Source organism: Melospiza melodia, chromosome 1, assembly GCF_035770615.1.
Source record: "Melospiza melodia melodia isolate bMelMel2 chromosome 1, bMelMel2.pri, whole genome shotgun sequence".
In the NCBI taxonomy this organism is placed as follows: domain Eukaryota; kingdom Metazoa; phylum Chordata; class Aves; order Passeriformes; family Passerellidae; genus Melospiza; species Melospiza melodia.
In genome coordinates, this window is record NC_086194.1 from 124,664,077 (window position 1) to 124,686,147 (window position 22,071).

At 41.2% G+C, this 22,071-nt stretch overlaps 2 protein-coding genes across 4 annotated transcripts; both read right to left on the minus strand.

The window, feature by feature from the left end:
- Positions 1–1,595: 1,595 nt before the first annotated feature.
- Positions 1,596–7,401, minus strand: LOC134423668 (myosin regulatory light chain 2, smooth muscle minor isoform). 3 transcript variants are annotated; one of them, XR_010029177.1, is made up of 5 exons: positions 7,254–7,401; positions 6,791–6,989; positions 6,460–6,621; positions 2,323–2,775; positions 1,596–1,712 (listed from the first exon to the last, which is right to left on the minus strand). XR_010029177.1 is itself a non-coding variant. In XM_063166907.1 (4 exons), the coding sequence occupies exons 2-4, from the start codon at positions 6,972–6,974 to the stop codon at positions 2,603–2,605; spliced, it is 519 nt and encodes a 172-aa protein (XP_063022977.1). In that variant the 5' UTR covers positions 6,975–6,989; positions 7,254–7,401; the 3' UTR covers positions 1,963–2,602. The 3 variants fall into 3 exon arrangements, 1 of the variants encoding a protein (XP_063022977.1); XR_010029178.1 differs by having other exon boundaries at positions 1,596–1,717; XM_063166907.1 differs by lacking the exon at positions 1,596–1,712 and having other exon boundaries at positions 1,963–2,775.
- Positions 7,402–17,796: 10,395 nt separating this feature from the next.
- LOC134423674 (myosin regulatory light chain 2, smooth muscle minor isoform-like) lies at positions 17,797–21,535 on the minus strand. The gene is given in 6 exon segments (XM_063166930.1): positions 17,797–18,293; positions 19,311–19,472; positions 19,642–19,839; positions 21,299–21,431; positions 21,433–21,501; positions 21,503–21,535. Coding segments are annotated over 6 exon segments (753 nt in total). The 5' UTR covers positions 21,521–21,535; the 3' UTR covers positions 17,797–18,120.
- Between the last annotated feature and the right edge of the window lie 536 nt (positions 21,536–22,071).

Genomic DNA, 22,071 nt, shown 5'->3' on the forward strand with positions numbered 1-22,071 from the left:
ACACACAGACTTTAAGGCACCCTCTGCATCCGAGCAGGGGTTTAAAATTTCTTTGCAAGACAAATCCCAGGCCTCTGAGTTACACACCAAAATTCCATTTTTATCATTCTCTCTGACATGTTTTTATGAGAACATTAAACGCCATTAAAGTCAAGAGAGTAGAACCAGGATTCTGCCGAAGACAAGGCTTAGAACAGTAGTATTAATGAACTACAATTCGTCATCACAAGGCCAAATGGCATATAGGTGTTGCTATACAGCAACACAGCCCTGGCCGTAAGCAAGCACTGGGGTTTAACAATTGGCATTTATTGCTGTGGGTAAATACCAGCTGCCTCACTCTGAGCCCCAGCAGTCTAGTTTATATCACAGGTTTAAGTCTTTTGTATGTAAACAAAGTTATGCAAACATATACTTTTGAATTTGGGGTAGTTTTTTTCAAAGCTAATCTGAACCAAAGAGGAAGAGCCCTCACTGAGATACTGAGAAGTGAAATGCAAGAGCAGTGTCTCTGGTTTGAGTTACAAGGAAGGCCATGAGTCCTTTTGAAACCCAATCTTTGCCAAACATACACCACATGTGTGTTTGTAGCCCTGTACCAACGGCTTGCAGAGGCCTAGTTTTACTCTCTTCTGTAATGAACTAATTTGCTTAAAGGACCAAAAATTCAACTTGTGCAAGAGCTGCAATGTGAAAAATCCTGGCACCATTAACCTTTGCTGTGGCAGGAACAGGACTTCTGTGGGAATGGAGCATATCTTCCCCCTATGCACGATGCACCAAACGAGCTTTTCGGGACTAAAAATCTCCCCCAAAACAACAAACAAACCCAAAACCCCAGACGCATGCAGCAAACATTTGGGCTGGGAGGCGCTCGCCCGTCCCCGCGGCGCCCGTGCCGAGAGCTGTGCTGCCACCTGCTGGTGGCTCCTGGCATGGCCCCAGCCCGTGCCCGCGGGACCTGGCCTCCTGCAGAAGCACCAAAATCCTTACTGATCTCACCGATAGTTTACAAAAGTTCCTGTTCCAGTTTTTAACCTCTGCCCCCTCCGAAGGGAAGTGTTTCTCTGGGAAAACATTTGTGAAGTGTTTGGGTTTCTGCTGATTCTGTTCAGCTCCTTTTTTCCCTCTCTGCTTTTCCATGTGGTCGCACAGGCCCACAGTCAGAGGGATCAGGCCATCCCTGCATGCACACCTCCCACACCTCCCTGGGGCTGAGGTAGAGCAGGAGCTTCAGAGCTTTCTTCACCGTCTTCTGGTGGCATTTCTTGAAAGTTCACTTTGCAACAGCAGCACACCAAGAAACAGCAAAATGCTCTCAGCCAAATGACTTTTCTCAATTTTGTAACGTAAATTCTGAAGGGATCAACAATGTAATTCCTGGAAGTGTCAGAAGCAGCTCTGATCATCCTTTCTCTCAAGACACAAAACCCGCAGGACCACAAGCATTCCAATGATGGCAAAATTGCTTCAGAACACTGTAGCAAATCTGCCATGCCTTCCATGCCACAAAAACTACAGAGGATACAACTATGAGAAATGGAACAAATGGAATGCCTCAAGTCTCACATGTCCAAAACACCACTCACAGCAGGAGGTCTTAAAAATATAGTGTATATTGTTTCATTTAAAAACCAAGAATAATATTTTCAGACAGAAAATGAAAAGGACAGAGACAGCACACCTTCCTTCTTCATCCAGCCCTCTTCCTACTGTGCTTTGAAAAAAAACAGAAAGATAAAAGAAAGAAATAAATATTTGCAATGAAATGTCATTAATTCAGTATCAGCAGCCCACAGATCTGGTAAGAAGTATCACTCAAGCAACTCTACCCATATATGATATCTTGTTTTAAAAAAGACACTAGGATTTACATTATAAGTTTTTTAGAAGTGGTATTAATATAGTACTCAGTGTCGAGAAATGGAGGGACTGAGGTGGTAAAATACATGCTCAACTACATAAGATTTAAAATGTTTAATGTGCAAGTCTCTGACAGAAATGATTAATTTACAATACTACAATTTGAAGGATAGGAATTTCTTCTTCATGTGTACGCTCACAGTAGCAGGTGAAATACTCAGTTGCTGAAGTACAAACATCAGTATGCTTAAGTGAATTATGCATCATTTTTAAGGCAAAAATAGGTAACAACATGACTGCATACAGCTGCAAAAATATTTACAGTATCATTACAGAAACATTATACTTCTAGCATGAAAATTTTAATTTTGCACTTAGTAGACAATGATTTATTTGAAAAAATTATCATTAAAAATGTAAAATTAATCTAGCTAGGATGAGTAGCACTGACATTTTTACCTGGGCCTCCACATTCTCTGATTTTTGTTCTTCAACATCTATCACTGTAAGCTGTTCTCTCTCTCCCTGCCACTTTCCAGTCTTATTACAAAGGTGCAGGTGTGCCTGAGCAGCCTTAAGATCCACAGAGGAAGAAGCTGCAGTGCTAAAAATGTATGCAATGGTCCCAGAAAACCAGAAAAAAAAAAAGGAAAAAAACAGATCCTGAGAAATAAAATTAAGTGAGGAGAAAAAATAATTAAAAATTAAAGGTGCTATCTGCATGTATCCAGGGACTTGCTCAGTCGTCCTTGTCCTTGGCTCCGTGTTTGAGGATGCGCGTGAACTCGATGTAGTTGAAGTTGCCCTTTTTGTCAATGGGGGCCTCTCTGTACAGCTCATCCACCTCCTCATCCGTGAACCTGTCTCCCATGGTGGTCAGCAGCTCCCGCAGGTAGTCCTCCTGGATGAACCCTGGAGTGAGACACGCAGAGAGAAACACAAAAGGGAGGCCGGGCCTCTCAGCTGGGTCTCCAAAAGCAGCAGCACAGATGTGCATACGGGCAGGCAATTAACCAGTGCAGCACTCGTATATTACACCTGCATTTGCACAGAGCCCCAGCAAATTTCCTTAACTGAATTCTAAAGAAATTCCTTGCGTGCAAAGGGAAAGGAAGTTTAACGCATTTCATACAGATTTTTGAAGACAGGGCCTGACCTGCTGTGGTACAATAACACTTATTTCCATCTACTGATCTTCAACGGCTCAAAGTGGAAAAACAAGTTCCTGTAACTGCTAGTTTTCATTATACAAGCAATTCTCTTAAATGAACTATATTTTTCTTGCCTTAATTAGATATATTTGAACATCCTCTATAAACTGGTTTCCCCTGGGGACTAAATAACCACTCTGGCTCTTCAGTGCTGCACAACGCTGTTGCTGGAGGCAGTTTATGTGGATACAGTGAACTCCTGGCAAGTGTCCAGGGAAGTAGTTTCTAACAGAAGAGACTTTCAGACAGGACTGAGCAAGTTAGCTCAGGAGGCAGGAAGAATGTTTATGGTGGAGAGCTAAAGGTAGAGAACCCAGTAAAAAAAAAGAGTAGGATGTATTATTTATTATATGCTAAAAGAGCAGAAGATTTTTGAGGAGGTTAACAAAGATATAAAAAGGAGCAGTTTCTAGGTATCTTCTGCTAATTCTATTTCAAGAGATGGGCAGAACCACCAGTTGCCAAGTAATTCCAGGAAAATTTAGAGATGAAAAAAGAACTATGCATAACAAAGGGTAGACAGTAGAATGCAGAAACTGCTAAATGCTGATATACAAGCAGCCATACCTTTAGCAGCACAACAGTCACTTCATTTGAGAAAGAAATTGGTTATTGAGCTTTAGTTGGAAAAATGTCAGTAACAGAACAGACAAGGTAAAAGTAGGCTCTGTGCAACAGCTGGAAATCATATGTAGACACCCACATCAACTAATGTAGATTCAATTAGAATGTGATAAGAAAAGTGCTGCTTTGGAAAGAGAGTTGCATTAAGTTAAGCAAACAGAGTTCATTAAAGAGACAAAACCAAACAGGGAATCAGGGGACCAAAAAGCAGTCAATGAGCATGACAAATTAGCATGGGGCTGGTATATGCTGGGGGAAGGGGAAAAAAAATGTGTTTCAACATGTGCTAATGAAAACAGGACCATATCCCAGTCCAGACCAGGCCTTGGGTACTGACTGCAAATAAAGAAGGCTAGCAGCAATCTCCTACTTCAGAAATAGGGAGACTGTTCAGTTAGCCAGGCCCATCCTAAACGGGTCAAACCTTGGAGTTCTGTCTTTGAAGATGGGCATAAAGAGGAGGGGAAAGGCAGCCAAACAGATGAGACTCTTTCTCTGTCCTACAGAGACCAAGCAGTGATGAGAGATGACATAAGGATTAGTATTCAAAGAATGCAAGGCCTTTGGTGCTGCACGTTTAGCCTCAAGGACTTAATTGCTCCTGTCTGAATAGGTAGTTGTTTAAACACTGAACTGGGCTGCCAGACCAGGAATAAGCCACAAGTTTTATCAGCAACAAATTGTAAAGCAAACAGGGCTCCTGTCCCTCCCACCCAGCTTCAGCATAGATGGGGAGTAACAAATAAATGAAACAAAACTTAATATTCAGCCTGTTGCAAGCAGCACACAGGAGATGACAATGCAGGATCAAAGACCAGATAAAAAATACTCCAAATGCAGACAGATACAACTTTTATATCAATTCAATAGCAATACACATGATAGTAAAACTGAACTGACATATCCAACTGGGCTGGCAATATAGGAAATGTAAGTAAAACATAACAAGTATGACTACCTTATCCTCATCTATAGGATCTGATTTGTATTACTCCCTTTCAAAAGACCTACACTGATGTAGAGCTAGAAAATCAGGCCCATAACAAACACACAAGTGGAGACCATGAAATGAGAAAAAGAGTAAAAGAGTTTGATATAGCTGGAAATACTCTTGTACATTTTTGAAAGGAACAAACTGATCAGAAGCCAAATAAGAGGATAAAATTAATAAAGGGTTCTACAACATGACATGGGTTCTACAAACACATCACATGCTGTTTTGAAGACTTCATTGACTGTTATGAATCAAAACTCAATAAAACAGTGCAACTATCTCACATGTTTCCTGGTTAAAATTTGAGGGTGGCATAAGACACAAAACAGACTGTAGAACAAACTAGTATCCTCAAATCATTGTAGGACTAGACTAAAACATTTACCACAGAGAGCTGAGAGATATTAAAATCGATCTTATCAGTATATGGGTGCCCAAACTAGTAACTTATTGGTTACATAGACACAGAAGTTTATGTTCCAAAGAACTGGTAGCACAACCATTTTCTTTATATTGTAATTCACAGGCTCTTGTTTTGGTGCACACAAAAAAAGCCCTAGCACAGTGAGTGAGACTACCTGTGGAAAGAAAATAATTAACCTACTAACAAACTTCCTTCTCTTGGAAATGGCAAAGAGATTTCCCTTGAGAGGGAGGAAGTCGATTAGCATTTGAAAAGGCCTTACCAACTGAAAGCCTGTTTACCTACACCTCAGCAGGAAGGCAATGCACTTTGAAAAAGCAAAAGGTGCTAAAAATACACAGACTGAAAATAGCTGTTGAAATGGAAGGATATCCTTCAAAAGGTGCAGAGCACAGATCAGCTGGTTAGATTAAAATATTGTGGTGGGCAGTTGTGAGGAAAGGTGTAGGTGCAGTGTCATTTCTAGTACAGAGCTTACATAACTTCAGTGTGAGCTAGTAAGACAAGTTCACAACATATCAAACCACTGATAATCCCACTGAATTGCCTTATGGGTTCATCCCCAGTTACTACACACTTCTCAGGAATGTCAGCCTAGGTGAATAAATACATAAAAGCATAAACTCTAACCTCAAGATTACAGGCACAACCTTGGAAGTCCAATATAGTAAAACTGAGTTCTGTGTTTTACTCTTTCCCTTTATCTTGCTTTCCAAGTCAGTCCAAGCTGTCATTTCTGCCTTCTACACCCCACCCAGATTTTATCTTCAGACCACTAAGACTGCAGACCTTCCTCAATCCGAAAGCAAACTGAGCTGCATGGTGAGGGCATGACATTTGTCCTCAGAGCCATAAAGAATGCTCAGTCAGAGAGGGTTTGTAAGACTTTATGAAGTCGGGACAGTGTGTCTTGAAACATTAAACACCTGAAGAATTTAGACACATTTCAGACCTACTGCAGAGGGGGACAAACTCAGTTGTATGACAGATTTCCTATTATTACCTTTTAACACCATAAAAAAATCACACATTAGTGATTTGAGTTCCTCATGTTAGAGCAAATACATCTTGTTTTACACTTTGAGGAACATACAGACTGCCCAATTAAAGCATTCTTGTTCAAAGCCTTACAGAAGAACAGTCCTCCTAGTCCTCAGTACTGACACAGAAAAGCCAGACAGATTTTACTCTCATTCATTCATTTAACAGAATATGCCATCTAGGATTACCATATCATATTTAATTTATAAGGGTGCAAAATCAGCATACTCTTCAGAAACCTAAATAACACACATAAAAACCCAGCCATACCCCTGCCAAGCAGCCGAGCTGCACCCACGTACCTGTTGCTTCTTCATCAAAGCAAGCAAAAGCATTCCTGATTACATCCTCTGGGTCAGTGCCATTTAACTTCTCACCAAACATGGTGAGGAACATGGTGAAGTTGATGGGGCCTGGAGCCTCATTCATCATGGCATCCAGGTATTCATCCGTTGGATTCTTTCCTACAAATAAAGGGATTCATACTCGGTTTAGCTTTCAAACTGAACAAGTAATGTCAACACAAACCGAGTGTAATACAAACTGAGACACCTCTCATATCCCAAACTCAGTATTTTGATCTTTGCAGCACAAATTTGCCTGGCAAGCATGAACAGAGGAAAGGGGCATTACCAAGGGAGGCGAGCATGTCGTGCAGGTCCTCTTTGTCAATGAAGCCATCCCTGTTCTGGTCGATCATGTTGAAGGCCTCCTTGAATTCCTGGATCTGCGACTGATCGAACATGGCAAACACATTGGAAGTGGCGCGCTGAGGGCGCTTCTTGGTCGTCTTCGTCTTTGCCTTTTTGCTAGACATGTCGACTTTTGGACACTAGGAAGAGAAAGAAATACAGTAAATGCAGTAAGATCAGAGTTAGGATTTAAAAGAGGAAAAAGCTTTACGGTTTAATGTTACAGCGCGCCTCTAACGCACTCTTATTTCCTCTCATCAGAACGTATTTCCCTAGTATTTTCAAGAAGGGAAACAGAGAAGCAAAAAATATGGATAAAGGAAAGACAGACTAATAAAGCAGGAAAAGAGTCATTTTTAGAAGACGTAAAGAAACTTGAATTTTAGTCTTGAAAAGACCCTCACCTCAGCGGCGGCTGCGGGGACCGGGTACGGAGCAGACACGGAAGGGAGGAAGCGGCACCGGCGGACGCTCCAGCGCTTCCTGGAGAAACCATCGCCCTGCCGGGCCGCGGGTGGGGACGAGCTCCGGGAGAGGCGGCGGGAGGGCTGCGATACAGCAGCCAGGGGTTTTCCTTACGGATCGCAGCCCATCCCGGCTTCCCTGGGCGGCGGCCGGCTCGGCACGGCCCCGCGGCCGCTTGTCTGCGCCCCCCGCCTCGGCCGCGTTGGAGCATTCCGGGGGAAGCGGCGCCGCCGGCGCTGGGCCCCGGGCGCCGCCTGCAGGGGAGGATGGAGGCAGCCTGTGGGGATGGAGTCAGCCTGTGGGGACGGAGTCAGCCTGTGGGGACGGAGTCAGCCTGTGGGGACGGAGTCAGCCTGTGGGGACGGAGGCAGCCTGTGGGGATGGAGTCAGCCTGTGGGGACGGAGGCAGCCTGTGGGGACGGAGACAGCCTGTGGGGACGGAGCTCCGGAGGGCTTCTGCGGGCAGCGGGAGCTTCCCGGGGGGATTTTCCTTTGTGTACACAAAAGCTCCGCACGCTGAAGGTGGAGCGTCGCTCCGTGCTGCTGGGGCCGCGGCGTGCCCAGGTTCACAGTGCCACAGCCGGGAGTTCGCTCCTCATCCCCCGGGGACGTCCTGCCCGGATCGGATCAGCAGGTGTGAGGTGTTATCCTTACCTTCAGTCTTCCTCGTGTTTCGCTCGAGGAATCAGAAGAAATTCCAGATTGCATCTTAAAGTCTTCTAAGTGGGTGCTCCCGCAGGAGCGAGCTTAATGCCTCCCGCAGCCATACATTGTAAGGCCACTTGGAGGATTTATTTTTGCATATATTTTCTTAACTAAAAAGGATGACACATATTTTTCCATTCATCATGTGATGTAGGATCTCAAATAAATTGAGGTACAAGCTGCTTTTAGCGTAGGGGGATGGTGTCTGATATCGCTTCAGAAGCAGCTCGCTTTCAGCCCACTTGAACATTTTTTAAATTTTCCAGAGGGAATGCTTGTTCCCATGTTGCTTGCTGGAGTCCCACATAAATAGCTTGGGACTTCAAGAAAACTGTTGTTTAGTGCACAGAAAGGTGCTGAAGTAGTCAGATGGGAAAGCTGCACTGCCAGAGCATCATTCTGTGCATCCCCCTCCTCCCTGCTGCCGGCTTTGTTGTACAGTCTGTGTAAAGTCTTGTTGTACAGTCTTGTGGAAAACAAGAACTGCTTAGGGGGAAAGGCATTGGCCAGGCATTGGAGGAAGTTGCCCGAGGAGGGTGGTGGAGTCGCCATCTCTGGAAGTGTTCAAGAAGTGTCTGGATGTGGCACTTGGGGACTATGGTGCTGCTGGGTTGATGGTCGGACTAGATTATTTTAAACGTCTCTTGCAACCTTGATCATTCTGTGAAAGGAAAAAGAAGACATACAAGCTTTTTCTGAAATTATCAACTGTATTTATAAATGTAAATTAACTACATTTAGCCACTGGAGCTACTGAAATAAACATGTAATCTACTATGTAATCTAGAAGTTGCAATCTCAAATTTGAAAGGAGACATTTTAATTGCCAAGAGGCCCAACTTTCTTTCCCTGCTCTCTGCTCAAATCAGAAGTTATTTCATGAGGGCCGAGAATTTGGCCTAATTAGCTTATAATACTTCCCCAATTAATTTTAATATCACTCTTCTAAAGTTTGCCTCAAAGTGCAATAGAACTAAGACTTAACTTTGCTAAATTGAAAGTCTATTAATGGAAAAAGTTTTGGGTAAAAAATTCTCTGCTTATTAGACGTGGCACAAAGTTTCAAGATAATTACATGCAAAGTAAGAGTGGGTAGAAAGGCAGTAGAAATATTAAGATGTTAAGAGAGTTAATAAAATACTTCATGATAATGTTGAACAACTGAACAGTGTGTTGAAATTTAATTATGAAAAGTTATCTGATCTCTTAATTTAAACTTCTTTCATCAGTTACTTTAACTTGAACCACTACTGCAAACATGCCACTCTGTCTTGTATTGTTTTTCATGCTATTAAAAGGGTGTTACATGATACCTGTCACCGTGTATAACTTCTGCAGATGTGGGGATAGGTACACTGATATTTTTTGCCTAGTGTGAGATCAGTTCTTAATGACAAAATTGCATGTCAGTGTGTGTCTCTTAAAGCTTTTGTCTCCAATTTGTTGCATCATGGTGGAATGAGAAGCAGTTCCTACAGGCAGACCATTTTCTGTTTGCTATAAATCTTAGTAATGCTTTTAGAAATGGTTCAATTTGACTTGATTACAGCATTCAACATAGCAATAAAGAAATTTAAAGGGAAAAGAAAGATTTGTTTTGCCTTTTATAATATTTGGAGGATTTTTTTTAACTTGTTGACATAAATGTTGAAAAGGAGAAAAAGTAAGGATGCCTTTTTTTGTGAGTGTGGTGCTTCTCAAGAGCTGTGCATCAAACATTCAGAACAGAAATTATCCGTTCTGAAAAGATGGTTTAAAAAATGCTGTGCTCTTAACTCTTTTATTTTTCTTCTTTCTACTTCTTTCCTTCATTACTCCCTTCTTCTTTCTCATTTATGTCAGTCTTGTTTAAGAAAAAAACATTTTAAGCAAAATTAGTTAATTGTTCCTATCCTTTCTGTCTAAAATAATGATTTTGTGCCATTGAAATGCTTATTTTCTTTGAATTGTCAAAAAAACCTTCAAAATTATGTTTCATACTTCAGTTTTAAGGCTGCTACAGACAGTGAGCAATTTACAGTAAACCTTTTCCCTCCTTTCATTGAATTCTTTCTGTTAACAGTTGAACTTAGAGGTAATTTCCAACTTTTAACAATTCTATGATTCAATTTCCCCACCTTTGCTGAGTTACAGTGACAGAGCAAATATTTGTCATTAACTGGGTTGCTTGGGTGAAGCACAATCAGTTTGTGTCACATGGTGTTTCTTCAGGAATCTAATGAATGTGACAGGAATGGCGGCACTGGCTCGCTGTCAAAGCCTGCCTGGACCAGTGCACCCCAGCTGCAAAGAGATGTGGATTCTGGATGTGGAAGGCAGGGAGCAAAAACAGTCTTGAGACTGGGGATGGGGAAGCCCAGCAGTTGCTTTTTCCATTTCCAGGTTGGAGCACCACAGGGATGGATCTACTGATATCTTGGATGCCCTCAAGAAATGATAGTTGCTATGAGGTCTTCCCTACCAGGTCCCTGGAGAGTTTTATTGTTTTGGTGTTTTTTACCCAAAACTTGGAAAAAAAATCTCTTTCTCTATACTTGTGGGGTTTTTTGAGGAGAGAGAGAGAGAGCATACAGGGTTTTTTTAGCCAGTTCTTTAGGGGAGGGCAGCAACAGTGGCCATGTGCAGGTACTTAGGGAAGTAAAAGAATCAAGGTAACCTATGATGCCTTCTCAGAGTGCTCTCCCAATATCTGCTATTTTTAGTTTCATGAAGGGATAAGCTACCCTGAGCTAGATGTGATATTGAGTGACCCACAATTAGCTTCTTTCATGAACTTGCCTTGTTGTAGTGTGCTCATTAAGTTCATTTAATTCCTCCCCCATTTTATGTATCTGCCCCCCCCCCATTTTGTGTAAAATGGTTCTGCCCTCCTCAGTTTTCCCGCCACAGCCCTGCCAGTTCCGTTGTCAATCTGTTAGGTTATATAATTCCTCCTCCCCTTTTTCCCTTATATGTAAGCTTTTTCTCCTCCCTGGGCCAAGTCAATCACCCCCCCACTCCACCTAGCATTCCAGAAGCTTCTCCTCTTTGGGGGTTGTGGTTGGCTGTGGTCCCGGGACCCCTCCCATACCTGGTACCTACTGGGCTCTCCACTGCGTCATTTGTGTTAAGCTCATCCCCTCTTCTCCCCCCATTGGTCTTCTGTAAACCCTTCCCAGATCCACCCCTTCCCTTTATAACCCTTAAGCACCCTTTGTTCTGGGTCATTCACTGGGACATCGTGGGCGTTCCAATAAACCTGTGTAGCCCACCCGGCGAGTGTCCAACTCCCTCCTTCTTGTCGTTTAGCAGCGATCCAGTCCGCAGCCAGCACAGCCTGAGGCCTTACGACGCTGAGGGGTGCTGGCAAGATGCAGCTGGGTGCCGGCCTTAACCTCAGCTAGCCGGACTCTGACCTTCTCTGCTCTGGAAGGCTAATATACACGGCGCTGCATTGCCTAATATGTGATCCTTGACTTGATGTAAGTCTAGCATCCACAATATGCTTTGCTGGTGGTTTTGGAACCCCTTGCAAGGCTGCTGTTGTTTACATGAAAAACTGCACCTTACTAATCTTGAACGTAGCTATTGCAATGTTTACTTTGTGCTCTAGACTTTGTATTGGAAGAAATATTAAGGCTGAATTGTGTGTCTACTTCTTTTGTGTTACTTTTGCTTCTAGAAAGTTCTTGTATCAGCTGTACCAGGGAGTCCCACTTGGGTAGTTTTTCTTGCACAGAAGCCATTCCACACGGTTGGTCATCTCAGAAGTAAGACTGAGGATGTGCATAAGAAACAGAAGGGTCTGAAAAGAGAGACTAGATGGAAAAGCAGATGTGCGATTTCCACATTAAGAATTAAAATTGTTTGAAAGTGGAGTGGAAGGTTTTGCAGTTATGAGATTTTTTTCTGCACATATTACACATATTAATTACAGAGATTAAGTATTGACATCAGAGTCAAAATTAAACAAATCCATCTAAGTTCTAGGTCTAAACTATCACTTAACCAAAGCATTTTGTCTGTCAGTTTCTTCTCCTGGTATTTTGGCTCATCCCTTTGCCTTTCCATCCCTTCATCCCTGATTCCAGCTGGCATGTGTTGCCTCTGTGTAGCTATACCAAGTGCAGTGCAGTGACAGTCAGAGTCACAGTCACTCTTTTTGAGATGCTGAAAGAGTCACAAAGTTTCTGGAATTTCTCCAAAAATAACTCCAGTGCTGTGATCCAAGGGAAAAAAACATTTGAGGAGTCATGAGTTAAAGAAGAGATTCTGGAATGTGTCTTCACTTGAGTCTCTTGGGGGGCCTTGAGACTGCAGGTTATTTTCTGTTTTCATTCAATGACCTCATGAATAAAAATGGTTACTGCTTTCCCAGGTGGTAAATGCTGAAGCATGAAAAATAAAGGCTCTCAGAGAATGTAGTGGCGCCTGTAGAAGAAACACATATTCTTTCTCCATATTTAAAATTAAAAATAGCACAGTTTTGACTTTGTAGTGACTTCCAGTGTTATATGGCTGAGGAAGAGGCAAGAACATGAGTTCTCTAGAGCATGGTATGACAATGATAGGGCAGGTCAAAGGATAAAAGAGAGATATTTAATAGAACATAATTAAAATGCAGTCAGTCTATGAAATGTTGTAAACAGATAAGAAAGGAGAAAATAAACTTCAATATATTTTTTTAAAACTGCATCTCAGTGAGTATATGAATGGGCACTTACACGTGTTTGACAAAATATTGAGGGACTTTACTCAGCAGACACAGTACTCCTTGCATTCCCAGATCCCAAGTCCTTTATACCTAAAGAACACAAGTTAAAAACCCCAACTAAACGTTGAAAGGTACATCTTTGGCTGTTTGGCTGGGTTTTTGTTCCCTGTTCTCTATGATCAAAGTCACTGTTCTGCCTCTAGTGCTGTATGTCCATCCCTCGTTTTTTATCTTGTTGCAACAATTGGTAAGTTGCAACAATTCTAGCCAAGTCTTTGTGGGGTTTTCAGCTCTTCTTGCATGAGTTTTAATGAGGAGTGTTGCTAGAAACTGTGATTCCATAAAGTGGAGAACTGAAATGCAAAAATAAGCATTAGGTATTCTTAGTAAGGAGAGCTGAAGGCCTCCCATCTTTAAAACAACTGTAATTAACTCTGCTAAACCTAAGGATGTACATATGTGCTCTCTCCTTGTGTGTTAGAGTTTGTACCTGTCTGCCAATGTGCATGTACAAATATGGAAGAAAATGAAATGTGCTCGACGCTTGGCCACAGGTCTAAAATAGTCTTTTAGAACATACACAGAAAACAAGAAGCAGCATATTTAGTCAGGTGTTTCACATGAGAAGTAAGCTGTTATCAGTTTTCTTATCAGGTGATGCCTGTGCAAGTCTGGTTGGCTGGTGGAGCAATTTCAAAATCAACATACTTCTTATGGGGTGGGAATATCTTGCCGCTACCTTTTGCATTAGAGATGGTTAGCTCACAATTGAGGAAGAACTCAAAAGAGGGAAAATCCCCAGTGTCTGTTAGATACAAAGCTAAGTCAAGGTTCAAGCAACTCATGTCTGATGCCAGCTCTATTTCAGCACATACTAAGACAAGTCTTACAGACCTCAATTTACACCCACTCACTTGAATATGCTTGGCACAGGCTGGAAATTATTGTGAAACGCTGTCTTTTAACTCCCAAGGACTATTCATAGTTAAAAAACAAACCAAAGCCTATTTCAATATTTAGTGAGGTTGTACTCAATGATACCCTAAAATAGTCAAAGCGAGGATTAAAAATTAAGTAAACCTTGTAAAATGAAGCAATTTACAAGAACAGTAAAATGATTTATACCTAAGCCTAAACAAGCAGACAGTGAGAGCAGCAAAGTCAGTCTCAACCCGCCTAATGCTGTAGTATCTGTAGCTGACTTTGAAGATTTTTCAAAGTGCAGCACTGCTTCACTGAGGGACTGAATCACAGCTGCACGGCAGAAGAGTCTGCATGCAGCAAACAGTTGGGATTTTCCAGGAGGCCAGTTTGATTTCCCACTCTCCTGATAAGTGGAGGCATGTAAACATCTGCCCTTGGATTTATTACATTGATATGAACTGCCTGACCCCTTAAGTCCCGTGATGCAGGGCCTATTATGTATGGCCTCTAGGGAATATCACACTGCTGGTCTGAAAACATTCCTTGGCAGTATTTTTACCCATGAGCTCCAGAGAAAAGTAGGAAAAGGAGCCACGTGCTGCCACCTTTTTAGTTTATTTTTTTTGAGATGGAAAGTTTTCTATCTAGTATATCAAAAGTTTGGGAAAACAGTGATCTCTGTGGAGTTGCTGCTCAGAGCACAAAAAAAACACCCAAAAAAAACCAGAGCTGTGTGGAGAGTTTTCCCCCCCATGAATTACTTTTCAGTATTTCATGGTAATTTAATTTTAAGCTGCATTTTAAGAGGCATTTACTGAGTTCTTTTTCCCTTTGTATTGTTCCTAGTTTCTGCAGTACTGTTTCTGAGGTACTGTAATCCTAAATAATTTTCCGAAGGAGAAAGTTATCTAAAAAAGACTCTAGGGTTTTGCAAAATTAAGTAAGTAGCCAAAATAGGAGCATGGATGCATAAGCAATACCAAGGGAGGATTAACTGCTGATACCCAAACTGTTCCTGACTATACTTTGTTACTCACCCGTTATTTGGATTTACATTGCTGGAATATCTTTGCATTTGTTGTTGTTTGAAATTCCCCAGGAACATCCCAAACAGTAGGTTAGTAACACTCCAGACTAGAAAAGGCCACGAGAAATATGTGATGACAAGATTTCAGGTATTTTCCAGCTTTTGGATCGAATGCAGGTGTCAGGCCACAAAGGCATGCTGTCACTGGTGCCCTGTGCCAGGATGGGGCCGCTGTGCTGCATTCACTCCTCCAGATACCACAGGGATCCTAGAAACAAGCGATCCAAAGATAGTCCTTAGGTCAGCAGTGAAACAGATCCGTGCTCTGGAGTGCAGGGACAGCACCCCTGTGACATCCCCGAGCTGCTGAGCTAGGGTAACAAGCTGCCTTCATCTTCATGTTGTGAAATGCTTCAGTCAGCTGATCACCGTGCCACAAGGATGGGTTTATTTGCTTAAATGAAGAACAGGAACCAGTGTAAAATACCACACATTACCTTTATCTCCAACAACAGAGTAGGGACAAAAAGGTAGCAGGCAAACATTCCCTGGCAGCACTCAACATGAACATGGTCCTCTCTGGAGGTTTCTCATGCTGCCTCAGTAGCTCTTTGGCTTCATTTTGACCTCTGTGTTTGTAGCCTTAGAACAGGGTAAGTGGGTCATGTAAGATAAATCACCGCCTTTCAGTAGTGCTTCCCAGGGCATTATAGATCACCGCAGATGTAAGACTATTAAATGTGAGCATGAGCCTATGAAAATAGTTTTTCATCATAAGCTTGATCTGGTGTGGAGCTTGGAGACTGTTATATATGAGCCCCGAGGGAGAAAAGATTAGGTTCCAAGATTTTGGCTGTAAAATGCTAAGGCTAAGTCATCAGAATTTTAAGCTGTTTCAGTGACCAAAGTTATTTTTATTTTTGGAAGTGAATTATTGATGACACATCCCCACGGCCCTCGGCATGCAACCTCAGCTGTCACATTCCTCCCTGCCTAGCTACAAAATATATCTGATGCTCTTATATGGTCTCTTGGCTGGGGCTGTTGGCCTTGTAGCCTCTCAGCAGTTAAGGGGTTTGCATCCACTTGCAGGTAAACTGGTCTCCTACAATATAAAAAACCAGGGAAACTGGAACTTGGGAGGTTGTCATTATACTCACATGCCCTTGGATATTCTTTCTCAGTAACACATCTTCCTGAGCAGGTATCTTCACCTCTGCACAGTTTTGTCTCACCCTCTACTCAGAGCCAGCATGCAAGGGACAAAACAGCTACAGCCCACATTTCAGAAAACAAAAGCAGCAGTACCCAATATTTTTGAAGTGGACAGTTTCCTCTCAAGGAGGATACCAGGTTTTCTTTTATGTAGCTCATACTTATGATTTTAAAATCGCTACTTCGAGCAAGAAAAAGCCAGCTGGTACACCTGCTGTTTTCTCAGTGTAACATACCAGCACCTAACATTTACAGAGAAAACAGGATCAGGAAAAGAAGGTTTTAGGGACTCAGGGTTCCTAACAAAAATAAACTGCTCTCTGAATCTAAATACCATTTATACACTCAAAGGGAAAAAATATCTTACATCTGTCCTTCGAGCAGGCATGTATGCACACAGTACTGAATTGCAGCAGTGACAAGATCAGTCTAAAAAAGCGACAGCCTAACTTGTTCTCCAGCCTAACGTTACATAGCAACGTTTCAACAAGACAGCTTCCTAAATCCCCACTCTCTCATCTTTGTCACAAGGGCACTGCTGGTGAAAACTTCCATGCGTACATGTAAACTACTTCCTAGAACCTTGCAGGTGGCACATGGAGAAATAACTCAGCAGCCATTGCTGAAGAGCACCAAGACAGTTAAAAAGCAAACTTTCAATAAATGAAGCAGCCGTGACAATCTAAAGCAGTGTAGAATATAATGTAGGTAGGAGAAAAAGTGAGGCTAAGTTTGTTAGTAGATAAACCACAAAACTGGGAAAAGAATAGTTGAAAACTCAATTTTAATTAAGCCCGTAAGTGGAAAAAATGACCCTGGAATAAAAAAAAAAATATAGTCCAAGTATGCCAACTGAGTATACTTTGTCAAGTTATTTACAAACCTGAAGCCAGAATATCTTCCAGAGTTGCCATATGGGAACACAAGCAAGATTAAGTAACCAAGCCTTCAGGCTATCACACATGAAATGAGACAAACTCACAGGATAAGCTGCCAGAGCCTTTACAATCCCTTGTGCTGAATTCCTACTCCTTGGGGTCCTAAATCATGTGATATAGCTGAGGGCAAGCTTTCTGGATAAGAGGTCATTGTTTTAATTGATAAATACACAGGCAAAATAAATTCTCCTGCTTTCTAACTTGCAGTAGCCAAGAGAATGAGGCACACAGAAAAGCAAGCTCATGCTAAGAACTAACAGAACAATCCTCCTCTTCTCTTTGTGTTTGAGACAACGTCAGCACAACCAGTTCTGAGTGAGTGACTGTGCTTGGTTAAGAGCCATCTTGCTAATACACCTGAGGAGTATGTATATTTTAAAAAGTGAGAGCAACCTCAGCACCTATAGGTTTTACCAAGTTAATTCTCAGAATGACTTGGTCATATTCTCACAAGCAAATGAATTAGCTGTAGAAAAATAAAGCTTTGTGTAGTTTTCTGGCCATGTATTGCTGTTAATTAGTGCCAGCACAGACTCTTTTGCTCAAGCTTCCTTCAGCAGAAAGGAAAAAATATGCCTAATTCCCCCTTACTTAGCAAAGAATGCACACTTTGACATGAAAGTACTCCTAGAAAACCCATCAGTATTAAAAGGAAGCAAAAGCTGGGCATGGTATCTGCTCAAGAATCAAATGTTCTCTACTGGCCACGAGGCAATTGTAACAGTCTTCCCTAACCATTTATTTGGTTAACTACTTACACAGCAGTCAAATCCCGCTTCAAAAACCTGAGATGAAAGACTTCTGCAGATGCATTTTTAAAGATGCCAGCAGATGCTGCTAGGAGCATTTCAGAACTCTGTGACACTGAACAAAACACCATGAAAATGAGTTTTCCAGCTTGACTTGCAACTGCAAGAAAAATACAATGAATGCACTTGCATTTGTAAATGTGTAATAGAAATTTCATTTTTCACAAAAGATTTTGAGGTATTTTATCTATATAGCAATCTTTATTTCAAAATGGCATTTATTACAAAAATGTAAAAATCCAGCAAAACCAGTTGAGATTATTTTCCTGGACTATCAACTCCAGGGAATGTTTTCCTGTAGCCTTTCCCTCAAAATATTTTCCCTGTTTCCAGTCTGATTACAGGTGCAAATGTGCCTAAATGGCCTGGAATAGATAAATATATTGAAAAAGACAAAAGCTTTGGAGCTAAATGCATGCAACAAGTTCTATCAGGAAGAAACCATTAAAAATAAACATAAATGTAGAGATAATGTGCAGGTATCCAGGAACTGGCTCAGTCGTCCTTGTCCTTGGCTCCGTGTTTGAGGATGCGCGTGAACTCGATGTAGTTGAAGTTGCCCTTTTTGTCAATGGGGGCCTCTCTGTACAGCTCATCCACCTCCTCATCCGTGAACCTGTCTCCCATGGTGGTCAGCAGCTCCCGCAGGTAGTCCTCCTGGATGAACCCTGGAGCACAGTGTAGGAGGAAAGAGGAGCTTTTACATTTATCTGCTAATACATGGGTAATAATTTCTTTCTTTGAGTTCTTTCCCTCAATTAAAGATACCTACAGTCTTCATCTGCCATATTAAAACTATGCCATTAAACTCTATCATTAAAATTGCCAAATAATTACAAGTATTCAATCAAATCAGGCATCTTAGTTTGAAAGGTCTCACTACTTCAAATAAAGACCATTATATGCTTTACCTGTGGTGTTCTATAGAATATAAAAATTTATCAGCATTCATATTGGACATTTTTCCAACAGCAGGGCTACACTCCCAATAGTCCCAAGAACCTTCCAACTCAGTATTTCAAAAATCGCAAAGGGGATCAGTTTACCTTGAGACTTCTTATTGAAATACCACAAAAAAAGAAAGTCATGGAACTTGACTATTAACATTCAATAAGTGCATGAAACATGGGCAAGTTTACAACATTTCAAATTGATGTTAAATCACTGGTAAAACTAAGATTTACCAGATTGGTTGCAAAGAATAAATTCTTGGCGTGGTTTATTAAACAAGTAGGCTTGTCTAACTTGTGATTGCTTTTATCATCACTCCTGTGAGTCACACAAGAATTTTCTTGCATTCATTTTCTTCTCCTTTTAGTGCACCTTAACAAGAGGGAAGGTGGATACAAAAAAAGTTCTCCATAAAAGAACAACAGCTTTGAAAACAGTGTTTCCCCTTATAAAAGCGGCCCCAAAGGTGAATTTTAAGTTAGGAATAAATTAAGAACCTGGTTCCTGATCAACATCTTTTATATTTTCTTCTGTCTTGAACAGAATGAAATGCCAGAAATTTGAAATTTCTACAGAGACTGAAAAGGCAGATTTAGCACATGAGGATACAGTCATGATTTTCAGTTTGCAGAAATTAAAATTTTCAGAGTTAAAAAACTGATCACCACTTCTATGAACACAAGTATTTGTTGTTACAGAAGTAATACATGTACACTGTTGTTTCACCCACATACCTGTTGCTTCTTCATCAAAGCAAGCAAAAGCATTCCTGATTACATCCTCTGGGTCAGTGCCATTTAACTTCTCACCAAACATGGTGAGGAACATGGTGAAGTTGATGGGGCCTGGAGCCTCATTCATCATGGCATCCAGGTATTCATCCGTTGGATTCTTTCCTACAAATAAAGGGATTCATACTCGGTTTAGCTTTCAAACTGAACAAGTAATGTCAACACAAACCGAGTGTAATACAAACTGAGACACCTCTCATATCCCAAACTCAGTATTTTGATCTTTGCAGCACAAATTTGCCTGGCAAGCATGAACAGAGGAAAGGGGCATTACCAAGGGAGGCGAGCATGTCGTGCAGGTCCTCTTTGTCAATGAAGCCATCCCTGTTCTGGTCGATCATGTTGAAGGCCTCCTTGAATTCCTGGATCTGCGACTGATCGAACATGGCAAACACATTGGAAGTGGCGCGCTGAGGGCGCTTCTTGGTGGTCTTCGTCTTTGCTCTTTTGCTAGACATGGTGGCTGTTGGTTCTAAGGAGACAGAAATGTATCCAAGATTTAGCCTTATTAAATCACACTGCAAGTCCCTGGGGTAGAGGAACATCAGGCTTCATATGCTGTTATGGGCATATACCCTGAAGTACACATTTATTTCAATATCTCCTGCTCCAATTTCCTTCATACTTCACTTGCTGTGAAAGCATAAAGCCTTTGAGGATTGAGGGACCAGCACAGTAGGTCAATAGGAGGCTATATAAAAAAAGCCCAAATCAAATCAAAGCTCTTGAAACTCACACAGTGCTTGTGTTGCTGATTCAATACTCCACCTGCATCTTCCACAAATTAATACAACTACATATGCAGGAATTTGGGAGGCACTGTTGACATAGAAGGATATGTGCTGCTAAACTAGCACAGTGGTTAAATAGATCAGACAGTATGCTAAACTAACATTTTGGAGGAAAAAAAATGTATTTTAGGCTCTAAATAGCATTTTGTTAGACTAGCTACTGTTGAGAGAGAGAGAGCACCAACTTAGTTCAAAAGCTCTACAGTGCTATTCCCTTACACAGTGGAACTACTACACAACACATGCAAATGACAACACACTCTTTTTAGAATGCATTAAAAGGTATGATAGCTACAAAAATGTGAAGACTGTTACTTTTAAGCTACCAACCCTTAGAAACATTTATATGTTTTTATAAATTTTCACATATCACAGATATACTAATGTTATTGTTTCCCTTGAAGCTGTCATATGAAGAAATAAACATGGTAGATTATTATATATTGTAAGACTAGTACATTCAGGCTACAAGTGAGGCTTTTAAATTAACTGCATCTCTTTATCTGGAAAGATACATGTAGTGTTCCAACTAAATGTATGACAGCACAAACTGGAAAAGCTGAGTCATTCACCGAAAGGCAAACATAAAGTCCTCAAGGCTGCTTTTGGATCAGAAGTTAGACCCTTTTTAATGTTGTTTCCAAAAGTCTCATAACCTCTGCTTGCATTAGCTAAAACTAAAGTGTAATCTGTACTGCTAAAATCCCTCATAATGCTCAAAGTGTTATGCAAACCAAATTCCTTCCATCCTTGACTCTGAATTTTACAGAAAGCACCTGTAGCAAGTGTCTCCTGAAAGAAGAAAATTTAAGCTTCACTTGTGATTGCAAAAATATCAATATTCTGAAATCTACACTAAGTATTAATTTTATAACTTAGAAACAAATCATCTGGTCAGAACAGCAATGCTAATTGGAGACATAGCACAGTTCTAACTGTTTCTCAAATAGTTTTCTCAAAGATAGAATATTTCTGTTAGAGTCCTGAAAAGCAAGACTGAAGTCACTAACTGGGATTCATCCTTAAACAAAAAGGGAGTAAAATTAAGCAAAGTAACTCCCTTATACAATCAATCCAATATGCAGACACAAAGCAGTTATTTTTGGGATTTTTTTTTAACTAAAAGGAAAGACATTTTACCTTGCTTTGTATTAGATACCTGACAGGGTGTACCAAGCATCTGGATCATAAAAGGAAATTCCATGGTTATGTCCTTCTCAGACTGTCCACACAGACAGCTACTGATGTCCCCTGCTAATTCCACACTTTTAAATCCTACGTGCATCCACAACGTTCTTCTGACGTACAAAACAAACCATTATGTCCCGAACTAAAAATAGCCCCTGAAATGCAACTGCGCATCGCTCAGCAACGCAGACGCTCCCTCTCTCTGCTGCCCTCACTAACCTCCAGCTGCCCGAGATGTCTGCCCTCCACCACACTGCAACAAATAAACCTCAACTCTTGACTTCCAGATACTTATGCTGACAGCTGGCAACAAAGGTAGTTTGCTTTCAAGCTGCAGCCAAGCGTTGTGCATAACTTTGGTGGTTTTCTTACCGCTGTAAAAAAAAAAAACCCAGGCAAGCTGGCATTTAACTCTGGGTTATCGATTAGAAGTTCCACTACTCAAAATAGAGCCAAACAGCATCTTTTAATTCCTCTTCTCTGAAATAACACAGTTTTCAGGATATGGCTCATTCAAAGTAAACAAAACAGTTTACTCTGCACGTGCCGATGCCAACGAAATTAATTTTTGCCTTTTTACTTTTATATATCTCCATATTCTTTACATCTATATTTGCAGCTCTGTAGCCTATTATTGTATTGATAGCTAGCATTTACCTACTCTATTAGAAAGACAAAATACATGCCCCAGCAGCTCTAAGGTCTTGAGGTTACATTCTTTTGGA

Bases quoted from the DNA above. Each gene is read 5' to 3' on its own strand.
- LOC134423668 (XM_063166907.1), bottom strand. From the start codon at position 6,974: ATGTCTAGCAAAAAGGCAAAGACGAAGACGACCAAGAAGCGCCCTCAG. The intron at 6,622-6,790 runs GTAATGCCCCTT...CTTTATTTGTAG, and splicing joins CGACATGCTCGCCTCCCTTG to GAAAGAATCCAACGGATGAA. The intron at 2,776-6,459 runs GTACGTGGGTGC...GTCTCACTCCAG, and splicing joins CTTTGATGAAGAAGCAACAG to GGTTCATCCAGGAGGACTAC.